General features: G+C 35.0%; 1 protein-coding gene across 1 annotated transcript in view; it reads left to right on the forward strand.

The window, feature by feature from the left end:
* Positions 1-2018: 2018 nt before the first annotated feature.
* The window catches only part of Rho-6 (rhomboid 6), a 154552-nt gene continuing 129456 nt past the window's right edge, over positions 2019-27114 (forward strand). The window contains exons 1-3 of the mRNA XM_070304234.1: positions 2019-2206; positions 7907-8018; positions 9694-9914. Coding sequence (XP_070160335.1) covers positions 9902-9914 — 13 coding nt within the window. The 5' untranslated portion in view covers positions 2019-2206; positions 7907-8018; positions 9694-9901. The remainder of the gene's footprint in view (positions 2207-7906; positions 8019-9693; positions 9915-27114) is intronic.

A 27114-nucleotide genomic window follows, 5' to 3' on the forward strand; every position in this document is an offset into this window, starting at 1 on the left:
TTTCTCTCAAAGATTATTATTCTTTATTACCGCGTTATATAAATCTCCTTGAGCATTCTATATTTGTATATATTATAGTAGAAATGTTTATCATTAATGCATTTTTAATTATATTTCGTTGCAACATATTTCATATGAAATATTTTAATCATATTGCAGGAAGAAGTTGGAGTTTGCAATCGATAAGGTGACTCAGCGATAAGACGTTATCGCTCTTTCCAAATCAAAAAGCTTCTAATAGAACAGTTAATTCAAGCGGTTTCATCCGTCCCGCTGATTGGACCGTCGTAAAAAAATTAATCGAATCCGTGGGTGTGCGGTGCAATATCAAGGGAGCGGTTACGTGATGCAATCCCGTTCTCGGCCGATCCGGCGACCTTATGGAAAATCGAGTAGACGCACGTTCGTGTGCGTGTGTCTTTGTGTGAGATTCGGTATTTCAGCTTGGCGGTTTTATGATATTTTAATCGTTTCTCGCATACATCGACCAATTAAATCGGATGCGCGGCGAGGCGACCGCGAAATGAGAAATTTTGATTCTCATCGCGATTATTGCGGTTCTGAGAGATTGGTTATTACATGTTCACACTTTGATAAAAGAGCAACTTTCACGGTCGTGTACGTATATATATATATATATATATATATATATATATATATTTATGCGCATAGACATCAATTTATAACTATTGATACTAATCGATTCTGTTTTGAAAACTTTAATAAAAATTATGTTTTTAATTCGAAAATAAAGCTCGTATTTGCTCTGTGTTTTATTTCGAATAAAATAGCTGAATAAATAATTCAGTTAAAAAACGCTATTAGAATCTATGATTGTTGTATCAATAAGATTAAAAAATACGAAATACGAATATAAAATCCACAGAGAAGACAAGGAGAAGCGATGTCACAAAAAAAGCCGGACGAGAGAGACCGATGAACAACTTTCATAGATTTCATCAGCGATCGTTTTTCTCGAGGTAAAAGGAGCGAGGAGGTAAAATACGAGGGTTAGAAGAGATAGGATAGATTCCTTTCTTAAGACGTCAAAGTTGCCGGTTTTTTTCGCATTTGATCGGGGGTGCGACTACTGCTATCAGCTATCGGTATTATTAAAACCTCGATTTCCATGCATCTCATCGCGAAGTTGCCGATCCAAATGGCATCGGGGATGATGGGATGGAGGTCGTAAGTTAAACAGACGAGAAGAGAGAGAGGTACATAGCACGCGGTCGGCTAAATCGGGGTAGGTCGTACCGGGGGCGAAGTAGTTAGGATATCGAACGTGGTCGAAGACGAGGGTGGGCCCGCTGTCGCGATTAAGTTCATGCACCCTCCTCATGTTCATCTCTTGCCCCCTTTCTCTTGCTCCTCCTCTGCTTCCTTTCTCTTCTCACGTTTTCGATTTTCTATACGGTTCACGAAAAGCCATCGGAACAAAATTGCGTCATTTAACGGCACGGTAAGGAAATTTGTAATCAATTTTAGATTTAATTCGAATAAACTCTGAAATATCTCTAATGCATAATTTGAAGTTTGAAAAAATATGTGATGAATTGAATATATAATAAATATATGTATGTAGAAAAAGATATAGTTTCGCGTATCTTATAATTTTATATTAGTAAGAATATTATTATTAAAAAATTACTATTATTATTATTAATAGATGTATTATTTATGAAACAGCAGGAGAGAAAGACAAGTTCTAGAGCTGCTTTTAGTTTGTATACTTAAAATGTACTTAAAGTTTGAAGCCTTTAAAAGGTCTGAACAATATCATTAGAATCCTTTGGGGCCTATCGTGAGGGAGAGATTTCCTTCCATGTCCCCATGCACTCCTTTATGCAACCACCTTTACACCGCTCTCTTTTCTCCCCTCCTCTCCTCGTTCTTCTCCTTTTCTTTCTCGTACATATTCCGGCATCCAAGACGGGAATTTATGATACGTCGCGCATTTATATTCCCGCGTCTCTCATAAATTCTGCTTTACGCGCATGTAAGTGGCTCCACTTTTGTTCATAGATTCCTACGACTGTCAGATTTATGCTTGCGTACGTGGCGTATCTACGATTCGATACGCGCGAGAGACAACCTAAGATTGCGGGAAGAAGGAGAAAGAGAGAGTGCCTTTGCCGAGGAAAAGATGCGCGGCCGGTGAAGCTACAACGAGTTCGTCACTCATCTTCAAGTTTCGCAGAGAGATGTAAGTTCATTTCTATTTAAATCAAAGTTCGACACGATATCAAAATACATATATTTTTGCAATACATACAACAACATATCTTTTAGATAAGAAGATAAGAATTTCTCAAACTTTCTTCCCGTTAGGCTCCCTAATTTTCTCGATCAGTCGTGCATTCTCGATGATCACATCTTTCACGTATCAATTGAACAGATGGGATTTTCGTACGCAAATACTTCCGCGGGCGATTCCGGATTTTTTTTTATTTTTTTTTTTTTATTTGAAGATTCGTCTGGACGTCGGGCAAGCGTCGATATATCGACGTATACGTGCGCAGCCGAGAACGATAGCCCGGGAGAGAAATTCAACGTCGTAAATGGGAGAACGACGGGGACCCGATATTACGTACTTCGTGATATAAGCTAAGCGAAAAACGCCCCCGGATCTTACCGTCATCGTCGTCGCTGTATGGCACAGTAGGCTGGGATTATAATAATTCGCGTCACTGCGTCCAATTTCGATCTGGACGAGCAGGATGTATCGGCAGGAAGCAGAAGCAGGACTCGCTGCGTTAAACGAACTGCACGTCACGGTGTGAGCTTTTATCGCGACTTCGTACAATATATCTTTTTTTTTTTTTTTCTAGCGATGATTCGGGACTAGGCGCAAAATATCGAATTCGCATCGAGTTAAAATAGAAATTATCGATAGTCGAATTGATCTTTTTTTTTATTTGTATCCTCTATAAGCCGTCACTTGACTTAATAAAATATTAAATGGGCATGATTATCGTCACTTAACAAGAATGCCAATTCTTGATATAGTAATGGCAGATGAACGAAATTGCAGGAATGAATCGGATCTTAAAATAAAAATTCTCTCATAATTCACTTTCTTTTATTTCTTAATTTACTTTATTATTATTATTGTCTCGTTTTATTGTTACGAAATGCTTGCTCGTATAAAATTAAATATTTAATTTAATATTGAATAATCGTATTAAACTAATAGCAAAACAAAATATTGATTTCCGAAAGAGCTTTATTTGTTGCTTTAATGAGAGAAATACTCATTATATATGCAGGCTCTGTTTAAAATACTTAGGTAAACAGAAAACAAAAATCTTGAAATGATAAATTGACTTTAAGATATAAGTCATCTGAAAATATATAATTAATAGCGCTGAATAATTATATATTTTATGATTCATCGTATATATCTAATGTTTTAGATTATTGACTATACATTGAAAGACATACATGTCTGCCTGTATGCGTATGTTCATTCGTGAAGCTATTAAATTATTTAAAATTTTTAATCCTCTTATGTTCGCTTCTATATACCAAGATTTTCGCGGAAAATTGCTGCGAGCGCGCTTTGCGCGATCATCATCCTCTATTCAGGAATTGAATAACGTTCGATGTATTTGTTTATCGTTGAATTCAGCGGTGACAATAGATACGGGAACGCTCAACGGCGAACTTAATGTTCGTCAAGCATTGTGCGCAATAAGTGTTAGACCCTCTTCGTCATATAATCCTCCTCTATGGATCTCTCACTCCCTTTCTCTTACACGATCGCACATGCGTATGTCGCACGTATTTTCGTTCCTTGGAGAGTGAGCGTCCATGGCGTACGACAGGTGAATGGTCTATGGAATAAAGCCCCTCGCTGATCCCGTAGAGCGGGAGATCTTCAACCTTACTGCATGACCTGCTTTACTGCCGGCCATTCTGCGCTTCCTCCGTCCTTTGACGGCGGAAGCTTGTGATCCTCTCCCGATGTCGTGGATCTATTTCTAAACATGCGACGATTGTTGCAGCGAATGCATGTATAAATATTTATCAATTGGCATTGACATTACTTTGAATACTACAACGATAAAATTGCAAATACATGTATTTTCTTCTATCGGATTGTTGATAAAAGATAATATATACGCACAATATGTAAGCGTAACTAAAAAAAAATATATATATGTATAAAACTATTTCGATAAATTATATATAACAAATTATTAAAAGAGAAAAATAATTAATTGTATTATTAAAAAATTATTTTCTAATGTTGCTATAAATTTAGTAGATTAAACGTATCAATTTTGTTATCAATTCACTTTCTAAATCTTTTTTACAAAAAGTTTAGAAATATTTTTATCTATTTAATATTGCTATATATATTAATAATTCATGTGATGATTGTACGTGATGTGCTTTATTTGGTAACATAAATTGAAAAAAATAGATTAGTCTACAATTTGAACTTGATATAAATAACAAATAAAAAATTATTAAAATCTTTTTTTTTACAAATTCTGTTTTGGGAGTATATGGGAGGATGATACGCTACGCTAATTTTACTCGCGTGTAGAAATATCGCGCAACCCAAATAAACAAGCGGCGCGATGCATCCATGCGGATGGTGGATCGGCAATGGTGTCCAGAACGACACACAGCCTCTATGCGACAATACTCGCGTATCTATAGCTTCCTCCTTTCTGGCTCGCGGTATCGTGACGCTTTTCTAGCTGTCACGATACTGTCGCGCGCTGCGTGCATCAGATTTCGTCCGAGGGCCGGCAATTTTCCGGGCTTGCGGTTTAGCTTTAATCCACCACCAACGTCAAATTTTAATACAATACGTACGGCACATGTACCGAAAAGGGAGATGAGAGCGCGGCGCGGCGCTCCGAAAGAGCAGAATGTAAATGAAAGACGTGTAACGAAATGCATCTACGCGCCGGAATCTCCCCGTTTATCTAATATATATCCCTCGCGATATTCATTTAAATTTGCCATATCTCGCGTAATTATAACTTTCGACCGGGCACTTCTGTTGCGCCGAGTTTATTAGCGACAGCTGGATTGTTAAATTACGTGTGTGATTTAATTAAATTTTCACCGACTGCGCTGGATGGCCGTGAGAGAAAGATGGAGAAAGAGAGAGAAAGAAAGAGAGATTAGGATCGATATTTTCACGCTCGACGTTCGTTAACGCGGAGAAGTCTTTCCCGACGAGTCCGCGCGATCAATTTTACGGCGATTATCCGAGATATTTGTACGGGGAAATTGAGCTTCCGCCGAATCTCCATAATGCTTTGTACGCGCGTTTGGTTTGCAACGTGGTTACACGGCTCGACGGAGCTAAGTTACGTCTCTTACTCTTTCGGGAATGACGTTCATGCACGAACGCACGCCGGCCCCGGTCAACTTTAATCGATACACATGTATTCCTCGTCTAATCATTCGGCACTAATACGTTCGAAATACTGTTCGTATATCCGTCGTGTTTAATTCCTGACTATTTGAAATTTTAAAAATAAAATTTATCGAAAAAAAAGGAAGAGAGAGAGAGAGATTAGAAAGAAAATTACGCGAAGCTATTAACACGTGCTACTTTTGAAGATATATATATTTTAGGATTATATAACTCTCCGAATAATTTATATTTTTATTACGCGGCGCGTATTTCTTCAAGCAATGCTGAGATTATAGAGTACGAATTTATCTAACCCGATACGTATATATACTACATGGTGTTTGATGTACGCCGCGAGCGACTTAATTTCCGTTGTCAGGCGATCATAAGGGCTGATGCATCGTCTATAAAGCGATATCTTATTCCGCATCGTACCCTTCCCCGTTTGTACACAGCCGCATTTATCATACAGCAGCACATTGTGTGCGTGATATCGATATCGACGTGCTTTCGTGGCTGCGCATGCACCGACGACGATGTACATATCCCGTACTTCACTTAAGCTAATGATATCAGTCACCAATCAATTTATGCACTCCACGAGCGAGGGAAAAGCGGTAATTTCGAGGAACGTTGCGTGAAAATTTATTGCAAATCATTATTGTTTTATTATTGCACTTACGCGCGCTCAAATCAGCATATATTTTAATATATAATTATATATATATTTATATAATATATTATAATATAATATTAATTATATATAATTATCTTTATATATATATATTTATATAATAAGTAATGTATATAATTGTAACAGATAAAAAAATATATAATATATTATATTATCTAACAATACGTATTATCTAATACAGTTAATAACTGTGACTAATTGTATGATCACGCATGCGAGAATTATATATATTCGCTACAAGGCGCATTAATTCGTATACATATACTAATGTCGAGGTTTACCGATTCTTCCCTTCCTCCATCCTCCGCCCCCCTCCCCTCCTCCCATTTATTTGTTCGTCCCGAAGAGGCTGTTTAAGGATTCGACGACGACGTTTCGCACGCACTAAAATGTAAGTGCTTACAACAGCCATTATATCCGCTATATTCCCCGCGATATCGCCCTATCCGCGAAAGGGGTAGGGGGAGGCCGCACGGCTGCACATGCATTCGGGCAATATGGTTACGCGGCTCGCTAAAGTTAAACACGTTCCTTGCATAACAACATCGAGAGCGGCGCGAACACACGCACACGATAGGAACAAACACGGATAACGCGATGCACACGAACACTTATCGGGGATCGCGTCGTATCGGGTTTTCCCTATGGGGACGCGTAATCGGGTAGAAGGGGATGCAGCGCGGAAAGTGCCACGGCAAGCCACCACATCCGCTTGTCAAGTAATTGCGTTACGTATTGACTTAGTTCCTGGAGGAGGAGAAGGTTCCAGATTATAGGCGAGCGACGACGGCGGACCGCACGAGGCTAGCTTGAATATTAATTACCTGGTAATTTCAAATGGGCTTCGCTATCGCGGCACTTTCGGCCAGTTTTCAGCAATCTCCCCTCGCATACACTTAGATCGATGCCGGCTTGCCTTCGAATTCGAGGAGACTATCGTTTCATTATTGTGTGAATCCTGGAAACAAATTAGATACTGGAAAAAAATGTAGATTTTCCGATAATTAAACTTGTATTTAAAAATTTATTTTCATATTTTCTATTATAATCGCATTTTTAAAGAGGAAGATTTCTAGACAGTAATTGAATTTAATAATCATATATTAGCGAACAAAACAAATTTATAAATTTTACATTTTTATACATGATATACAATAAATTAGAATAATTTATAAAAACTAATTTTCTGCCAATAATTCTTGATATTTTGTTTTCCAATATTATGCGAAATAAAAAAGAAATTGATAAAAAATTAATAAATTTAATATTTATATGTAATATATCGAAAATTAATTTTATATTCATAATTTTTACATTTCTCAATATTGCGCAAAGCGAGAAATAAATTAGTAAAAAAGACCTGTCAATGAAATGTAGATACCTCTATAATATGTAAATGAAACGATTAATTATATCATTTTGCGAGAACGATGATATAGCGAACTATAAAGGGAGCTTATTAAGCTGTTATTTAAATAGCTTCGCGCGAGCGATGATCATTTTATCTCATCATGAGCTTATCAACTCGCGATTAGCCGCCGGCGATCGAGAAGAAAAACTTGATTTGATCGATTTTCATGGTGATAAATGAACTCCTCATCGGTGTGTTATGCACGATACATCTCGCGACTTACAATCCGGCATTATATTCTTTAATCTTGTACATAATTCGTTAAAAATATGGGAGGGGTGGAGGGTGATACGTCGATTTCGCGCACGTCGAACGGCGTTTTTAACGCTCGAATTCGACTGTGATGAAAGTTTAACGCAACACAATTCGTAACCATGAAATTTTCAATCAATAGACTTTTGTTTTGTTTCCGAGACAGATTGTTTCGCCGTTGCAGAAAGCGACACGCGTCCATCCCGTCGCGTCGATAAATCTCAATCAACACGCATTCAACGTACACAACCGTGTCCAATCTCTCGATCTAATATCGGGTAAGTGCTGCAATTTACGACGATGCGATACTTTATTAGAAACTCCCCCAAAACTCTTGAATAAAATGCGAAACCGGCGACGGTGCTTGCAATCCCCATTGCATTGCATTTCGAATTATGCGAATACGTATTACGAAGTATTCATGTGACACGATCAATCGATATTCTTTTTGAGTTTGCGATCGTAAAGAATTTTTTGCAAATTAGAGATTTACAAAGCTATAATATTTGTGAATAAAATAAAACTTTATTTCTTAAACAATTTTGAGCGATCTTTATTTTAACACAAAATCTTGATATAGATAATTTGATTAGTGAAGTGTGATTAGAGTTAAAGTTTAACAATTAAAAATTGATGAATTATGAAAAAGATGACGTTATCAAAATATTGAGAAGAAAAAATCGCGTAAAAGAACTACTCGAAGAGTTTGTTATTAAAGGCAAATATTTGCGTACATTAATTTAGAGCATTCTGTATTTATCAAATAAAAAAGCTGACTATTAATTATATATTATATCACGTTATCTTTGTATGCAGTTTTCATTAAAAAATTGTTGCATATAGCGTGTAGAGCGCTAAAATAATATTTTTAATTTTATCGCTTAAAATGTAACAGAATTAATTCGTTAAAACGAACGAGAAAAGAGATTATTTATTAATCTCAATTTAATCAAATTAATCTAATAAATTAATCTAATTAACTTAATGACTCATATTACGTGTAATATTCTGTGTTAAAAGAGCATTAAAGTAGTATTGGAAATATTTTCTGAAAATGCCATCCACAATATTTGTCAATATTTGTTATTATTACATTTAGATAAGAAATTATTATTTATGCGAATTAGTTATGTAAAATTATGATACAAGTTTCTTTTCCGAGCTTTTTTTTATGTAGAAAGCAACGCGCCTGTATAAAAGATATATGCGCACCTATCGCATTTTCTCCGTGATACACATAGGTTGTGGCGAATAATGTTCTGGTCGGGGAAAGTATATTTTACCAACATCCGCGGAAAATCCGCGTAGCTATTATCACATTTCACTAATTTTCTTTTTACCTTTCAACAATGTTACGGCACCGTTTGCACTTTTTAGCGACGCGTATCGCATGCTTTTGTCTCCGGGTAACGTATAATGTGTAGTTGGGCTTTCTCAACTTTCTTGCTCGCATTCTAGAACACTTTATGAAAATGTTCTGTAATATTGTGATTAACGGGATAACGAGGTATATATAGAGTAAAAATTCTTTTTTTCGCTTATAGGAGAAATGTCGCGATACGGTACAATATAATTCCTTTAATAAAAAGAAAGAGAGTTTATTGGAAAACTAGTCTAGGAAAGTAATCTAAGATGAATCACAATAATTGATATCGTTATAATATTGCAATATTTTTCCATACAAATAATTGATAATCGTAAGAATCGATTTACGATACAAGTAATTCTAATCCTAATCCGTTAACTTTGTAATATTATAATAAAATATAATTTTTAACTATTGCATAACTATTATTAAATATTTGTGTCATTAAAAAAATATATATATATTTTATTGTCATGTTTCTTCTGGTTACAAGGAAAATAAAAAACAAATCCGAATTTTTTTCTCCATTTTCTGCGTAAAAAGACACTCTCTTTGTTATAGAATCGTTTCTTTTTCTAAATTTACAGAGCTCTTTTCATGTTGGGAACGTCTGCCTTGCGAAGCTTTTCGACCATTAAGGGAAGCCCTTCAGCGATTGACGCGAACAACATTTCTTCTCCAGAGGGGAAAAAAGACACGGAATACAGTAGACGTCGGTGGATAGCAGTCTTTGAATTTTGAGCTTCTTACCATTCTCTTTTTCGCCCTCGACTCCCGCTCCTCCTCGTACTACTTATGGTACACACAGGTGAGTAAGCATATAAGATTCAGCGGCATGTTTTCGCACCGCGAAAAGAATGCCACGGACCTCTATATTAATAGAACAGGTTTCTTTTGTACACATTCTAGCGCGCGGTTGAATGACGCGCATTTAATTGACTTGCAGAATACTGTTACATAAACAATCAAACATCAAAGTGCAATGATATAATTAAGAGCACGATGTATTACGTATAGTGTGTTCGATATAAGAGAAAAACATTACGTACCAATATCGGGATTACGATAAAACAATTACATAAATTCACGAAATATAATATCATTTAATTCTTAAATTTCTACATAATTTGACATTTAAAATAAAAAATCAATTTATTTATGTTTTCATAGAAATAATTATATTTTCTAATTACATCATAATAATTTAATCATATTTTTATAGTAAATATTTAATTAACAAAAAAATGGCTAGATTGCTCAGTAAAGCAATCTAATAATTGGCAATTAGTTTCTCGGATTCCTTGATTTTGTTTTATCCTGCATATGATCGAACCAAAAATCTCTGTAGAGTAGGAATACAATTGTAATAAAAACGAATAACCGTAAAAACAGTAGAAAATAATCTCATTACACCGGATATATTCAGTGAAAGCTATCTTGATATTCTTTTGTCCGATAAAGCAGAAAAATATCATGGAATGTTAGTGCTTTGATAAATATACATATATTCCAGAGAAATGTTTCCGCAGAATCTTTTTCACTTTTATTTAGCGAAAGAAACGGGAGAAATGATTATACGTATGGTTGTATTAACATTTGCATCAATGAAACGAATCGGCTTTGTGAAAAAAAAGTTTTGCTTTGAATCGCAACGCGGATATTAATATCCGGTTTGTGAACGAGCTGTGAAAAAAACTTACCTTATTCGAGCATTTATCGATTGTTTTTGCGGGATAATCCTCTAGCATAAAAATATAATAAAACGGCGATTCCATTGTCCGCTTTTTTATACGATCGAAAATAAAACAGAATAGAAATTAATACGCGAGATATTTAAAAATTAAATAATCTTCATATAAACGCTATTCCAAGAGTTATACGAGCGAGAAGCTACACATTATTTAATAATCAACGCGATGGATAAGCTCCACGTCGGTGTTTAAAATTTGTCGCGATATTTGTTAAGCAGCAATTGAATAAATGATAGAATCGCGTTTCATGTTCGCGTGTTTGGCGCGCATGCGAGTGCGAAATTTTATGTTTCCGGGGCGGCTTCGTTTCGCAGGTAATATATTTATGGCCCAGGGGTCGTCTCCTCGCATGACCCCACACGTGCACGCAATGCGTGTATAGGTGCACACGTTTTATTCGGCGAACGACGATGTATCCCTCGCGCGAAAACACCGATAGGTGCGCAATGCAACTCGAGGGCGCGAGCACCGGCGAATCGCCAGAAACGGCGGCGTAAAACTGTGAAGCGAGACCGGCGGCGTGAAACTGTGAACCGAGACCGGCATCGTAATTTACTCTTTACGGCTGGACTTTCCCAAATCCTACTCTCCGCGACACGCACACCACTCGTGTGCATCGCGACGCATCCATCGCGACGCTGAATCTGCGCGCGTGTGGTCAGGCATGAGAACGCATACACGTGCGATGCAACCACCAGCCGGGATGTGCTTCCTGACCCTTTCCCCGATGTGTGTTGCTGAAAATTTTCCAGTAGCTATTTATCCCGCTTACGTCCCGCGTACAAGTTTGGCTACGTGTAATTTCTGAGCTACTCCGTGAAATCGTGCTGTTATTACTTATGAGAACGGAATGGAAAAACGTCATGTGTTATCTTATTAATCAACCATAATAAATAATATTCTATGAACGATAGAAAGATATTATATCTGTAAATTCGAAAATTTCTTCAAGATACATCTATACAAGATATTAAGTAGAGATATTATGTGAAATGTTAACAATTAATAATAATTATTCAAGAGAAATTATAATGTTTCAGTATACTTTTAGAGCGTCTTTCTTCAGATTCATTAAGATGTGTCTTGACGTTGGAAGGTTGAATAGATATCTAAAAATATCTCGTATCTAATTAGGATAGATGGTTGCGGGTATTCTTAATGCAAATACTGAAGAAATTTTATACAGATGAAAAGAAATTTTGCTGGAAATAAATTGCAGACTCATGTTGTATACTCAATATTGTTGAAGCAATTCAAGATGCTTTATAGGACTTCGAGGCAAAAGACTGGGTTGAAGAAGGTAAAGGTCTTTCGGTACCGATTTCACAACTCATTGAAAGTTCGGCTGTCCTGCTATTATATTATTTATTTTGGAGTCTGACAAAAATGGAGAGAAATGTATTCGGAGAAATAATTTCATATTTATTGCAATTCTTTAAATAATAAATTTTATATCTACATTAAACTATAAATTCTCAGTAACTTTTTTTTTTTTTTTTTTTTTTTTTTTTTCCAAGAGCAGATATATAATGGAGAAAGAAAACATACGTTAATTTGATTAAAATTTGAATTTTTGTTAAAGATATTATAATACAATACTTTTCATATAGCTTGTATGTGTTGAATGGATAATGTTATTAGGAATATAAATTTTTTGTCGCCAGGCTATATTTATGCAAATCTTGTGTAAAGAAAAACTGAAAAAAAGAAATGAAAAATGATTTTTAACGTAACAAAGAAAATATTAAAAGTAACTTAACATAGGATGTTTATTCTTGACAAATAATTCGAGAAAAACATGATATTTCACTTCTCTATATCTTTCAGATCTATTAAAATAATATGAGGTATGTTACGCACTGTTATTCGCATCTCAATGTTTGCCAACGCGCCAGGTTTTAAAAGTCATATCCTTCCGTTGCACTTCGCGTATGTGCTTTTATTATTTGAATACTGCTACCGTGGACGAGCGAAATAAATTTTGAAAAGAATACAGAAACGGCTATAAAAATATTTTTCCATGCGTACGCCATTGTTATTCGCATCTATGCCAGCAAAAATATACATCTCTTTGTTTGTGAAGCAGAGCATAAATCTGTCGTTCGCCCTGACAAAATTGTCAAATTATTATGCGATAGTCACGATGAATGTATTGTATATAATATACTCACTCTGTTCCCCCTTGAAATAATTTAAAGATTCTCTGCACTGTTTTGCGTCCAAGATATCGCTTGTTTTCCCTTCGAAGTAAAATCCCGATCGTCACTTTGGTAAACTTATCCGAACGCAAGTCGGGTCGAGATTAAAGTTCGTATCCAACTGAGAAAGTACTCGCTCGGAATTGGTTCGAATTGGGGTTAATTAAGGATTAGGAGCAAGGAAGCATTTATATAGGATATAGGCGAAGGGGCGCGATCTACATAAGTCTCGAATAACAATGCATCGACAGTATCGAATGCATTTTTTTTTTTTTTTTCAAGCATATTGACGTATCATCGCGACGGCGAATATATATCTCGAGAATCGTTGAAAAACTTTATAGTTTGTTAATTTGCGCGAGTTATCGGAAGTAAATCTCGTTTCGTAAAGAAATGATAAAGGAAATATTGCGAGAAAAGAATACTTCTCGCGAGAAAATTATTTTCAAATTATGATCCATATATTACAAAACATTCTTCTTTTTACTTCGATTGAAGGGACAAAATTTTGCTCGTTTTGTGTATCGCGCTGTGTCGAAAAATAATAAACAAAAACTTTTTTTAATTACAGCAGTTCGTTGCAATGTAACTAAAAGTATCGTGCAAGAAATGAGCTTTTCAACAAAAATTAATTCTCGTACTTTCTCTCTTTTCTTTTTCTGTTTGTGAGATTTTTTTTTATAAGTTTATAATAAATTTGTAATAAATGAATTCACGGTACAATCTTTGCGTAAATGTTTGAGATAAATCAAATATATTGTTGAACCTACTCCTTTTTATAGGTATATATTGCACCGGTGTTTATCGATTGTGACGTTTATTTTTCACTCGTGCAGCGAATCGTATAGGAATACGAAACACACACATACTCAGCGCAATTTCAAACTCGATCGCAACTGCGATCAAATGTATTGCGCCGTCTATTGCAGTCTAAACAGAGGAGGAGGATATGAATTGATTGATCTCCCGACTTTGAGCACGGGACACTGTTTACTTGCCTGTGGTGTTCGCAGTTACTCGGTACTTCATCGGGTCAATGCATCGAATTGCAGTATCGAATTTCGGCCACGCAATCGACCATCGCGCCAACCATTAACCTGCCACACGTGAATATTATCAAATTTATACGGAATATTGTGTCGTAAACGATACATTTCGAATATGATGTCGCGCTAACACATTTCCTCGTTCTATAAAATGAATTGGGACAATTAAAAGAGTGACACTTTAATAATAGCTTATATCGTGTATACGTAATAAAGAGTGACTCTCATAAATTGATAAGAGTTTTATGAATCGAGGATTATTTCAAAAGTTATGAATGAATTCACGCGGGGATTATAAATGCACAGGGATTAATAAATATTCTGCTTTCACGTATTTGTGGATTACGCCTTCCTAAAAAGATATCACGTTTATATCGGGTTTACAATCTTTGAAGCTATCCGAAAAGTAAACAAGAAACCGCGTACGCGTTAAATAAATATCAATGGTTGCGAAATGACAATTAGAGCTTGCGATTAATCTCAGTTTGTGCGCCGTTGGACAATGGCGAGAAGAAGACAAAATTTCCCTGAGAAATAAATGTGTGCGTCATTTAATTTAATAGTCAATTAAATTCTTATTTAAAACAATAATTTCTCGTCGTCGTCGTCGTCGACTATGATGACATCTAATGTTTCATTCAACCACGTACGCAAGCCAGTCCGCCGAGATGATGAGTCATTTCGTTTCGTATAATTCAGAATCAAGCGCCATTATCCACGCGACGGCTTAACAATACACCGCGACGTAGATAGTATATACTACTTTTAAATCCGTGAGTAAAACTGCAAATGACCAGCCACGGAATTCCGCTACGCGCGCGCTTCGCTCCGCTTTAAAATGCCCGAGGAAGCATGGAAGGAATATTACTCTATTATCTGTAACGGTTTTACAGCTTATCGCGTTCCCCATTCGTGTGCTTCCTTCCGGCCCGGTACCGCGGAAAGGCTGCGAAAAGAGGGCGACTCGGATTTGTGAACGAAAATTGCGCGAGGGGTCATTTTATATTATCGACGTCGCCATCGATGCAATTCTTACAATATACAGTTGCGATTATTCTCACTGATTCGCGGTTGTATACACTCGCTGTATGGATTAGCGCGAAATACAAAAGGAGAGATGTAATATACATCTTAAGAATAGATCAATTATTAGTTGACGGTTTGTCAACTGATTTATTATTCAATTATTCTTTGTCTTTGTTTCCTCCCCTGTTTATGATGCGGATCGATAAAAAAGATTTATTTCATTAGTTGATAACATATATATCATTCTTAATCGCACAAGGGTGTCGCGAATATTAAAATTTCAAAATTCAAATTACATAAAATGTTAGACAAAATACACGAGGTAACGTAAAACTATAAAAAATCCTGACTATAATTCGATATATTGAATGCGAAACTCAGTTATATGTTTTTCCGTTTTGTTTGACGATGTTTAATATAAAAATATGAACAAAAATACCGATTAATATCCTGATGGAGCCTGGGGACGAACGGGAGGGAGGCAAGGCTATTGTGTTGAATGTATCGACACTTGAAGCTGAAAGGATTGGGACGCATCGGTTTCATCGATACACCGTATACGTAAGGACAATGACAGAGAGAAAGAGAAAGAGAGGAAGAGAGAGAAGAGAGAGAGAGAGAGAGAGAAAGAGAGTGAGGAGAGAAAGGGTAGGGGAGAAGAGTATATGTATACATCGGCATACTATAGATATAGACGAGCCGTGGTGTGACGGACCATTGTGTGGTTTCCTATGGCAAATATCGCACGCGCACACGGGAAAGGACACGGGTAAACACGAGTACATATGTGTATGGGAATAGTACAGAGAGAGATAGAAATAGAGATAGAGAGAAAGCGCGTGTGTGTGTGTGTGTGAGAGAGAGAGAGAGAGAGATAGAAAGAGACAGAGAGACACGTGCGAGACTGTTCGTGCGTACGCAGCTGCTCGATGTTAAACCAGCGTTAACAAGCCGGCGTTGGATCGCGCGCGCTTTGTGCGCGGTACGGTCCTCGAATTATCGATCGCGACCATCGAATACCATCCTATGACTTTACTCCTGAGCCTATCACCTATCACGCGAGTCACGCAACCGCGTTACTTTTTTTTTTTTTTTTTTAATTGTCAACATTCCGGCGAAACTATGGCGCGCACAGGCGCGAGTACACGATGACATTGCGTCTCTTCGAGAGAAAGAGTGTTTAAATATTTTTCCGATCGATTGTAACGCGTACGAACATCCCCTTATGAGTTGAAATCATGAAATGGAAAACTTTTTCATCGCTCTATCGCGCGATGTATTCGATATAGTAGAGAAGACTGACTTTTGCGATTGAAGATAATTATAAAAAAAAAAAAAAAAGAAAAAAAAATTAGTATTTCACATAAGAAAATTTAGATAGAAATTTGCTTTAATATAAAAATTCGAATTTGTCGAAAGTGAAATTTTAATTACAGAGATCGGATTTCTTTGAGATGATTTTGTATTGATTCAATAATATTGAGTTATATATCTTACACACTCTGTATATAATTGAGATATGACGTAAGACATCGAGCAAAGATTGTAAAAATAATTCGTCAGTCTCGCAATAGAAACCATATTAGTGAAACAAAATCGCCGAGTGCGAATACATAAGAGAGAGAGAGAGAGAGACGTATATATATTTCGGCGTCTTTTAGAAAGATAAAAAAAGTTCAAGCGCACGATAGTCTATAAAATTTCTCTGTTCGCATCGCTGTAGCCCCCGAGGCGTAATTCGACGGGTATTCGGTCGACTAACTTCCGAATGTCTAGGAGAGTCCGCGCTACCTTCATCGAGCAGGAAATGATCACGGGGAAACCGTTTTGCCACGGTCCCCCGAGTGACCAAAACCGATTTTGCACGCTCTGCGAAGCAATCGGTCGGCGATTCGCAACCAACGTAAGCACGTAATTTGACCGGAGACGTCGGGTCCGGTTGAACGTTATTTATGCATACATATGCATACGTTGTAATATATATATATATATATATATATATATATATATATATATATATATATATATATATAGTCGTGAGACGCGCTTCATACACGCCGCCGATGCTTGTCACATTTGCACGATGTTTCCCATTGATAACCACTATCACTTGGTTCACATCATATCCCGCAACCGTGAAACTGCAACCGGCGTCATCTGCAGCTTTGTATTACATACCTTTGCAAATACGCGGTCGGATTTTGCTGCATATCGGGAAAATCAAGATGTGCTCGACAATTAGCACATCTGCGGAAAGCAAATTCAACATTTTACCGAAATTATAGTAGTCTAGAATTATTCGTCGTAAAACGCGAGTACGCGGTAAATAATTGAAATAACTGAATGAGTGCGTATGCTTTTGCGTCATTTGAATTATTTACGCGATAATTATTAATTTTATTATTGAAAAATTATTCTATTGTTTTATCGTACGGTTTGAATTTTACACATTCATGGAACATTCGTTCTTTTAACTTCGCGAAATCCATCGATCTTGCGAATGTTCGTATATATTCGAGAAGATAGAGACCTGTGTCACTTCAGAAAAAAACTTTTCTCATTTTTCTCCTTGATTCTAAGTAATGCGTAACTGGCGCATTCCTTAGCGAAACAATCATTCCACTTTATGGGAGAGACGAGGCAGTCCAAAGTCAAACAAAGCGAAGTGAAAAGAAGTCTAAACGGCAATAAAGCAGCAGCAGACGCGAAAACTCGATACTCATGATCGTGACTCTCTTTTTGCCGCGAAAATGTTTTTCCATGCAAGAAGTTTCTTTCGCGCCGAAGCTTGACTTTCCTATTCCTGCCTCGGCATCGTCCGATGTCGTTCTTAGTATACAAGAGAATGTTGCGATAGGAGCATTTAATCAATTCTTGCAAGGTAAACATACTGTGATCTGTTTGAATACTGTTTCGCTTATTAATTTCGATGATTGTCGAAAATCAAAAATTTATTTCTTTCAAAATATATAACATCGCACTACATAATTGTAACGATATATCGTTAATGGAAAAAAATAAAAAATAAATAAAGTTAATTAAACGAATTCTCAAAGTTATCTCAATAAATATTCCTATTATTATATGTTATTTTCAATTCTTTTTTATTTCTTTATAATAGTGCCCCCCCAAAAAAAAAAAAAAAATATCGAACTTTATCCAGCCGAAAAATATTTTTATTATTATTTATCGATCTGAATAATTTTTATTATTCAAAACTTAAAGATAGAGATAATTGAGTGATAATATTTTTTTCTAAAATTATATTTGTTTTAAATAATTAAAATATAAGTCTTTACGTGCATAAAAGTACGATTATCCCGGAATATGTGTGTAATCGTGTTTTCCTCATTTTCCATGAAACATTTCATCATCGGCCGATTCGAATCCCCATTATCTTTCCCGTGTAGAGGAAAGCAGACACTGCTATGACGTCAGGAGCAGTCAATATCGCGATAGAGTTCTGTCGCCGGACGAAGAGCGAATACCATACCCTATGCTACCGAGTGTATCGGGGTATCTCGTACCCCCGGGGGACGTATAGAGAAGGGTGCAAGTGGCGGGAAGGGTTCGCTCGTCTCCTCCCATTACGTGGTATGACATCCAGGCTAATATCCTTCCACTTCCTGTCATTCCATTCTCGCGCATCTATCTCGCCCGCCCGCAAGTGTAAAGTGCATACGCGTGTGCATGTAAACGGTGTCTACAGCGTCATTCGCCTCTCGGGGAACGTCGGGAAACCGTGCGGAAAAATGACGCTGTCGTTTGTACTTATGTACAACGTGACTTCTTTCTTGTCACGCGTCGTTTTTCGACGCGAATCGACATTGATCGTATATTGGCGTTTAGGAATTTAATTTGAAGTGCGTATGTATTCTTTGACTCAAGAAGACAAGTGTAATTTTGGGTGACTTTACACACATAGAGAAAAAGAGTTTAGGATAAATGTCACAATTTCGTCGATTGTCACGAATAAAGATAAAGATTATTCTCAGATATATTTTTTTCAATAAAATATACATTTTTTTTTTTTCATGATTATAAATACCAATTAATTTTTTAAATCTCTGTTTTCTACTAGATTTGAGAAAAATTGATCTTTCTTCCATATAAATGAACTTCTGGATTGTAACATAAGTTGCGATGTTATTTTAACGAAAAAAAGAAAAATTATACTTAATATACATTTAACTGCTTCATTACAACATCCACGTTTCTACGATTTTTACAAAGAACAAAGCTTTATATTCTGCAAAAATAATTATTTGCGAAAAATGAGATGCACAAAAATTTCAGATCTACTTTTTTTTCATTCATGATTTTCATTCACGATTTCACATTTTATTGTAGTATGTTTCCTATGATATTCAATCTTTGAGAAGAACGCGAAATAATCCAATATAAATATCACTTCTAATATACGATTTCGGTTCACGTGCAATATTTCGGCTAGTTTCAGGCAGCCCGTCTGTCCAATCTAATTCCATGCTGTGATCCTCGCTTTGCATTTTAATGATTCATTTGTCCAACCCGTTTTAATTCATCTCGCCGACAAAATCGCTCATGAAACAAAAAAAAAAAAACTATGCAAGGAGAACAATACGTTGGATAATAAATGTTTAAGTAACTTGATATTCTCAATTTTTTCGGTTCTTTTCAACTCCTCCCTTCTTTTTCAATAAATTTTCCATTTTATTGTCGTAATTTCTCAATTTTACATTTAAAATTTCTCAAACCTACATTTAAAAATATATACTTATTTAACGTTTAAATAAATGTACATGTAAATATAATTTTTGTATAAATATACCCCCCGTCATGTTTAATGAAAATAATATTATTGTATTATATTAGTAGCAATTATTATTTTGCGTAAATATCGATATTTTTGAACGGTCTCAAAAACTAATTTGCTCGTCATACATTTTGTAAAACAGAGCGCGTGTATTTTTTGGTCGAATGTTATTATCAAGTTTTTCGTGAAATATTAATTAACATCATTCGTAAATGTTCGAATTTTAAATATGTACACAGCAGTTTGAACTCGTGATCGAACGTGAAATTGTACGATTGTCGCTCGTTGAATGATTGATGATGCTAATTAATATTGCTAGATGCTTTTAGTTTGTGCCCGCTATTTAGAAGAATTCTTGTGTTTGCTAAATATTTTTTAAATATATTTTTCACTCAGACTTAAACTTACTTTGGCACAATCGCATCATTAAAAGCGCGCTTTTTTTCATTAAGAAGAAGAGATCATTTTTATAATTAAGGAAAAGTAATTCTCTTTACTTTTTTTATAGAAAGGACTTGATAATTTTTCTAATGTATAAATATTAATCAATGATTTCGACTTTGAAAAAATTGACTTAGGATAGAATAGATCATCTTTCATATATATTGGGTTGAACGGAAAGTTTATGCCGTTTTTTCCATCTTCATCTCCTAGAAAAAAACGGAACGAACTTTTCGTTCAACCCAATATTTTTATATATAATCATTTTAAAAAGATTGAAAAATTGATTTATAAATATTTTTCCAGATAACTCTTGATTATTTTTGATATTCAATCAAATTAATTAGGAATTGTGGTAATTATGTTATTTATGTTATTAACACTGTGTTCGCGAGCAGGAATAATTTGTGCATCAAAACATATCAAGCAACTATATGCGCTATCATTATGCCAAGGATTATTCGATATTACAGATCGCGTTTGTTAATAAGATCCCGTCATATCCCTGTGTTATACTCGTTTCTCGATTAATAAAAGCCACCGCTATTCGCCTCTATATTCGTATTATCAGATTCTACATGTGTAAAATTCGCTATTAAAGAGCATTTTACACAATAATTATCGTACGTGAGAAGAACGAGGGTCAAGTCTCCGACCCTAATTAATGCGAGTCTACATTTCTCATTTTCCAGCCAATTGGTTGCGCCACTCGCGTAACACAACTTCAGACTCATTCAATAGAAAGAACGTCATTTATTAAATATCTCCGAATGTATGAAATTAATCGCGGAAAAAAATTGAGCCGTTTTATAAAATAATAGTACGAGATATTTTTCTCATATTGTGAAAAAAGAAAAGAGGAAAAAAGGAAAGAGCAGCGAAATTACAATTTAAGACTTTCCGAAATATATAATTTCTATAATAAAAATATAATTTTGAATTCTTATAATAATAAAAAATATACATAATTCTTACACATTTTAACTTTTATGCTTTATAAAAATATAATTTTATTTTCTAAAATATAATACTGCTATTCTATTTAATATTTACTTATTTCTATCATCATAGATAATGCAAAGATCGCATGTTAGAAATGAAGGAAAGTAAGACGAATCTAATTGCGGATGAGTAGCTTGGTGAATGGCGTTCGTTTGGATGCAGCTGCTTCATTTTCATACTTCCGTCGTGAGTTCGCGGTGCAAATTTCATAATACGATTAACTTTATAAAAACCTTCGAATAAATAGGATTTCGAGATAAATTGCGCGGTAGCAACCGTAATTAAATTATTTCAATTAAATATTTCTTCTATTAAGAATAAAATTGTTTTTATCCAAGAGAAAATAAAAAGAATGAGAGATTTAATTAAATGCAAGCAAATAATTAATTAGTAAAAGAGTGTATTGTATGAAAAAGTGAATAAAAGCTAAAAATTGATTAAATTTTATTTGACATTCAACTAATATACATTATAACAATAAGAGCATTTGTGCGAAAGAAACTATTATATGTTAATATATGTGATATTTTATGCATATAATATATATATTTAAAAATATAAATAGTATATATACGTATTATATATATACTTATACAACGTAAAAAAAAATTAAAAACTTTCCTTCCCCCCAAAAATATACATGATTTGTAGTAAGAAAAATCTGAAAAAGACGCTGAAATAATCGTTTCTTACAATTATATTTGCTAAAATCGTAAGCAACGCTATATTGACCATTTCACATTTCCCTTTATTTAATTCGTCGCACGATCGTGATACCTATTTCCCTCGTGACGCCCATATCATCATATTTTCTGGTAATGATATCGTGTCTCTCTCCTAATTTTTTTCGTGATTCTTTATCAAAACAAATGTAGCAGAGAGTTCAAATATTGCTCCGTTTAATTCGTTTCGAAATATTATGCAATCTGTAATACGCAAGACGTTTTCATTCTCTTCGCGCGCTGCCTCGTTTAATATCTCGATGATCTAGCTTCTTGTAAAATGAATCCAGAAATAGGTCCGTATCTTATTTAACGATAAGGTGCTAATTCATTTTTCTATTGTAGAAAAAATATTATGATTACTGCCCAATAAGAATTACATTTTGTTGCATTTTTTTCACGTATCGATATATGCTGATTTCAATGTTAAATAATTTACATATGAATACCATAAAATCAGGATAATATTTTTTTACTTTTATTGACTAAGGCCCGAATATGATTAGACGATAAAAGCAATTGTTACCAATTGCCACACATACAAGTAACGTTAGGGAAATCACGTTGTAGTTGCAAATTTTAGACAATTCCGAGAACGATCGATTGGATTAAATATATGTCAGATCGGGAATGAAATTTCTGCTTAAATGGCAATGTACGTCGCGTCGTTCATGTCTCATTCCAGCTGTCGCAACATAGTTAAGTAATAACTGGAAGTGGGGAAGGACAGCAATTTCGAAGGGTCGGACAGCACATCGAGGAAAGACGGGAGACAATACGGGGATGTCCGTATACACGATGTCGCGTCGGTATTCGTCGCGAAGATGTCGTGAAATCCCGTTAGAACCGAGTGGATGGCCATTTACGGAGGTAGACGTTCTCCCTTTGGATTAGACGAGACGTTCGACTGCAGACAATCTATTCACGAGAAGCGGGAGAATGTTCATTGAATTAGAATTCGCTTTGAGAATTCGCTTTATAGCGAATACGTTTCATGACATCAGACTTTTGATCGTTGCGATTTATTTTAATTAAAATTGCCGGGAAAAATTAATTTTTCTATATTAATGGCCGTAATTATTTGAAATTTTATTAGAGGTGTTATACGAGCATGAGCTATTTCACCACGAATAGTGCTTTCGTATAAATTTAAAATGCGAAGTTTTATGTTGCCATTTAATTTAATTAAATTTATCTAGTTATATATAACTCATTTGTTTAAATTATATTATATTATTTAATAATTAATTATTATATTACATAATTAGCATATAAACATCGCAATTAGTATGATACATTTAATTACTATTTTTATATGCAGTTGTGCATATTATTTAGAATAAATTCTAAATTCCTAAAATCCTAGAAACATGAAATGTGTAATCATGAAAAAATATTTTTATAGTATATTAGATTTTTATAAAGAAAAATTTTGTAAAGAAAAAATTTAGATGATGTTGGAAAAAGAAGATAACGATGTATAGCGTGTTTTCCCACGTATGGACCGTGCTTTATTCTTCATTTCGCCAGCGCTTGCATTAAATGTTACCTATTCATTGAATCATCCATCTTCGAAATTACACTCTTTGGACTGCCTCAATCCGTCAAGCTGTAATCTTTGTGGAAAAAAATTATAATTAAATCGAAATAAAACTTAAAATAGAGAACGAATGTTTGGTTATTTTTGAAATAATTAGTACAGTTTTTTTATGATTTTTTTTTTTGACGGTATTAGTTTATTATATACTTCCCGTAGCATTTTTTTTCGCTTGCATACGGTTTTATTTTGGAAAAAATTTAAGAAAAAAATTATTTTGTCCGAAAAAAATGGAGATAAAAAATGGATAAATTGTATACCATGTATTTAAGAAAAGAAAGAAGTCTAAGATATGAAATTAGAGAGGATAATTGGATAATAAACTCTCTCTTGGAAAGTTATCACCAGCCGCGCGCATTTTGCACGTATATTTCTCTAATTTTCCATGAGAATTAATTCGTTGTAAGAACATAATCTTGCTGTCGGTTTTTGAATTATTTTCGAGATGCACTAGAGAATTTAATGTTGGGAACGCAGACGGCATGAGTCGGATGTTAAAGTCAGAAATGCGCATCGTCGCGACGACTTCGCGTTCCTAGAAAATTATGCTGGACAAGAAAAAATCCACTCTTTTCCGGCTAATTTATCTCTCATTTTTCCCTCTTGCTTGCGCGTTTTGTACTCGTCGTTAAATTGTTTGTTAAAATAATTGTTTACATATTCGGAAATAATATATACGATATGCAAGAGGCAAAAGGGAAATAAATTTTCTTCCCTGTTAAATTTCTCGATGGAGGAGATACGAATATATGAATATACGAATGCACGAGATGTACTTATTCCGCAACGGAATCCTCTTAATTTCCGTAGCACATTTGACGAGCAGCGAGCACCTTTGCGCACGCTGCATCCTCGAAATTTATTAAAGTCTAATATAACGATTTACGACCGTGCGCAAAGAGCAAAGTTGATGCGAAATATCTCGTGAAAAATTAATTAGTCTAGCTAGGAGATTCGTGTCCGAAACATCTTTGTTTTTATCAACACAAAATTTATTCTCTCTCTCTCTCTCTCTCTCTCTCTCTCTCTCTCTCTCTCCTCTGTGCGTATAAATAACTTACTATACACGGCAATCTACGGAATATACGGCGATCAATCAAATGGAAAAGAGTTTACAGAAGAGTTGTCTCTCACAATCGTCGAGGAATTATTTTAATAACGTATATTTTAAATTATTTTTATCTATATTTTTTTGAAGATTAGAAAGTTGAAAAATTTTCCATTATAAAATTTCTTAATTTGTAACATACCATAATAATCGATCAATTAAACGGTCATCTCCAGAATAAATGATCAAGTAACGAGACCTTAAAAATATCGATCGCTAATGAAACAAGCATTTCTTTGTCGTATAGCTTTGCATCATGCCGGGGGAGTTTATGCTTGTAAATTTAAGAGATCATCATCGGATATTCGCCATTTATTAAGGCGCGATGTGTGAATTCAAGTATGATACAATCCCTGGAAGCGTACCGTGGAATCTTCTTACGCCGTAACGCTAAAGAGTTAAACGATCGAACGTCGAAGGATAGAGTAGAAAAGTGGATCGTGCTTCGTTCGCATTCCGTAGAAATTGAGCTTGTGGAGAAACGTCGACGTTTTTATTAGCTCATTCTCATTTTTCTTTCCGCTACTTTTCGCCATCTCCTTCCTTCCTTCCTTCTCTCCCTCTCTTCCTTCTGCACATTTGTCGTGTTACAAGCTTATCGCGAATAACTGGTCGGCTACTAATAATAGAGTATTTTTGAAAAATCAACGCAGTTATAAGCGTACATCTTAGGGGAAAAAAAAAAAACGTATTTCTGGAAAAAAAATTATATTGTAACGATTTCAAAAAAAAATCAAGTTTGGAAATTTAATGTTTTTTTTTTTTTTTTTTTTTTTTTTTTAAGAAAATTATCAATATATATGATAAATACATATAATACGTAATAAATTTATAGATATATAATCTAAATAATTATTTCTTTAAAGAATACGCTTTACGAAAGTGGAAACGTTAAAAGTATAATTGTATTATCCAGTTCCTTATATCTTAAATAACTCTTTTTCTCCGATGAACTTTTCGATTCGTGAGAGTACGTGTGTGTGATTACCTTTTTTTGAAATTGTTAACTTTTTTATTCAGCATTGTTTTATTACGTAGACTTTGTAGAGTTCTCCGAGAAATGGGTGCACTGTAATCCCATTTCTTCGCTACATTTTTCTTTCTTTACTTTTTTCTGTTCTCGAAGCAGAACCCCGTTCGGTTTAAGAAAGCGGCGAGTCCTCTCGTATCCAGCCGTGACTTGAACTCGCATAGGTACCGGGCGCGTTTACTCGCTCCTTCATCCTCATTTTCCTTTTCGGCGAACTTCTCGACAAAGTGCTGAAGTAATATCGACGAATTAACAGCGACCGATAATATCGTTCCTCCTTAACCTTTTATTGGGCATCCACGATATTCCGAAAGTCAATTTTGACTTTCTCCATTTTTACGATAAACGTCTGTCCTATCACGCGACGATGAATTTTCCTCTGCGAGAAATGCAGTTGCGATTCAGCCGGTTGCACTCGCGAAATCCTCCTCTCTCACCCTTCAATCTAATTTGGCACGGTGCGAAAGTATCTTACGATCAGGGAATAAGATTTTTATCCTCCCGATCAGACGAATGCCATCGCGAAAACTTGAACAAAAGAGGCCGCTTCCAAATAGCGATAGTTTCTATAAACGAGAGTCGATTCATCGATCATAACTTGGAAATTATTATTCCCTCTCCTTCTTCTTCCTCTTCTCAAGTCTAAAGCATATTGCTTTCTTATCTTTTATTGCGACAAGCAACTAATCAAATAATTATTACCATCATTAAAATAATAAGATGATGATGAAGTACGTGAAAAAAAAAATTTTTGAAAAATTTATATTATCTTGAAATAATTTATGGGCAAGAGTCAATATATATTAAATTTTTACTAATCAATAAACATTTTGTTTCGTTTATTATAGATAAACCCATATTTGCACAATTTATTACGTCGATATTAAATGGAGACTTATTAGTCGCCCTATCGCGAATTCGAACTACTTGACGCTGAAAACTAAATCCTCCGGACAATCGTTGATTCCATTCGATCACGTGAAAAAAATTCAATCAACCCGCAGCAACTCAATCAACTTTCACGATAGAAAATAAAGGTATCAAATTGATCGGTATATTCCTCTTCCGACAAACTGTACCAGAGAGTAATGTATAGAAAAGCTCCGTTCGGATTTAAAAGCGCGAACTAGCACGGAAGTATTGAAGCGTATTTTACAGAAGATTAATTTCATAGAGAGCGGACAATACAAAGCGATACGATGATAAAATTAAGGACAAAACTTTTGGTAATAATTTTTTTTATGAACACACTAGAGCTAAGAGCTAGTGAAATGTATGAAATAAATTATATG

The sequence above is a fragment of the Polyergus mexicanus genome, unplaced genomic scaffold (assembly GCF_030449975.1).
Source record: "Polyergus mexicanus isolate NDT 795.1 unplaced genomic scaffold, iyPolMexi1.0 SCAF_11, whole genome shotgun sequence".
NCBI classification, from domain to species: Eukaryota; Metazoa; Arthropoda; class Insecta; order Hymenoptera; family Formicidae; genus Polyergus; species Polyergus mexicanus.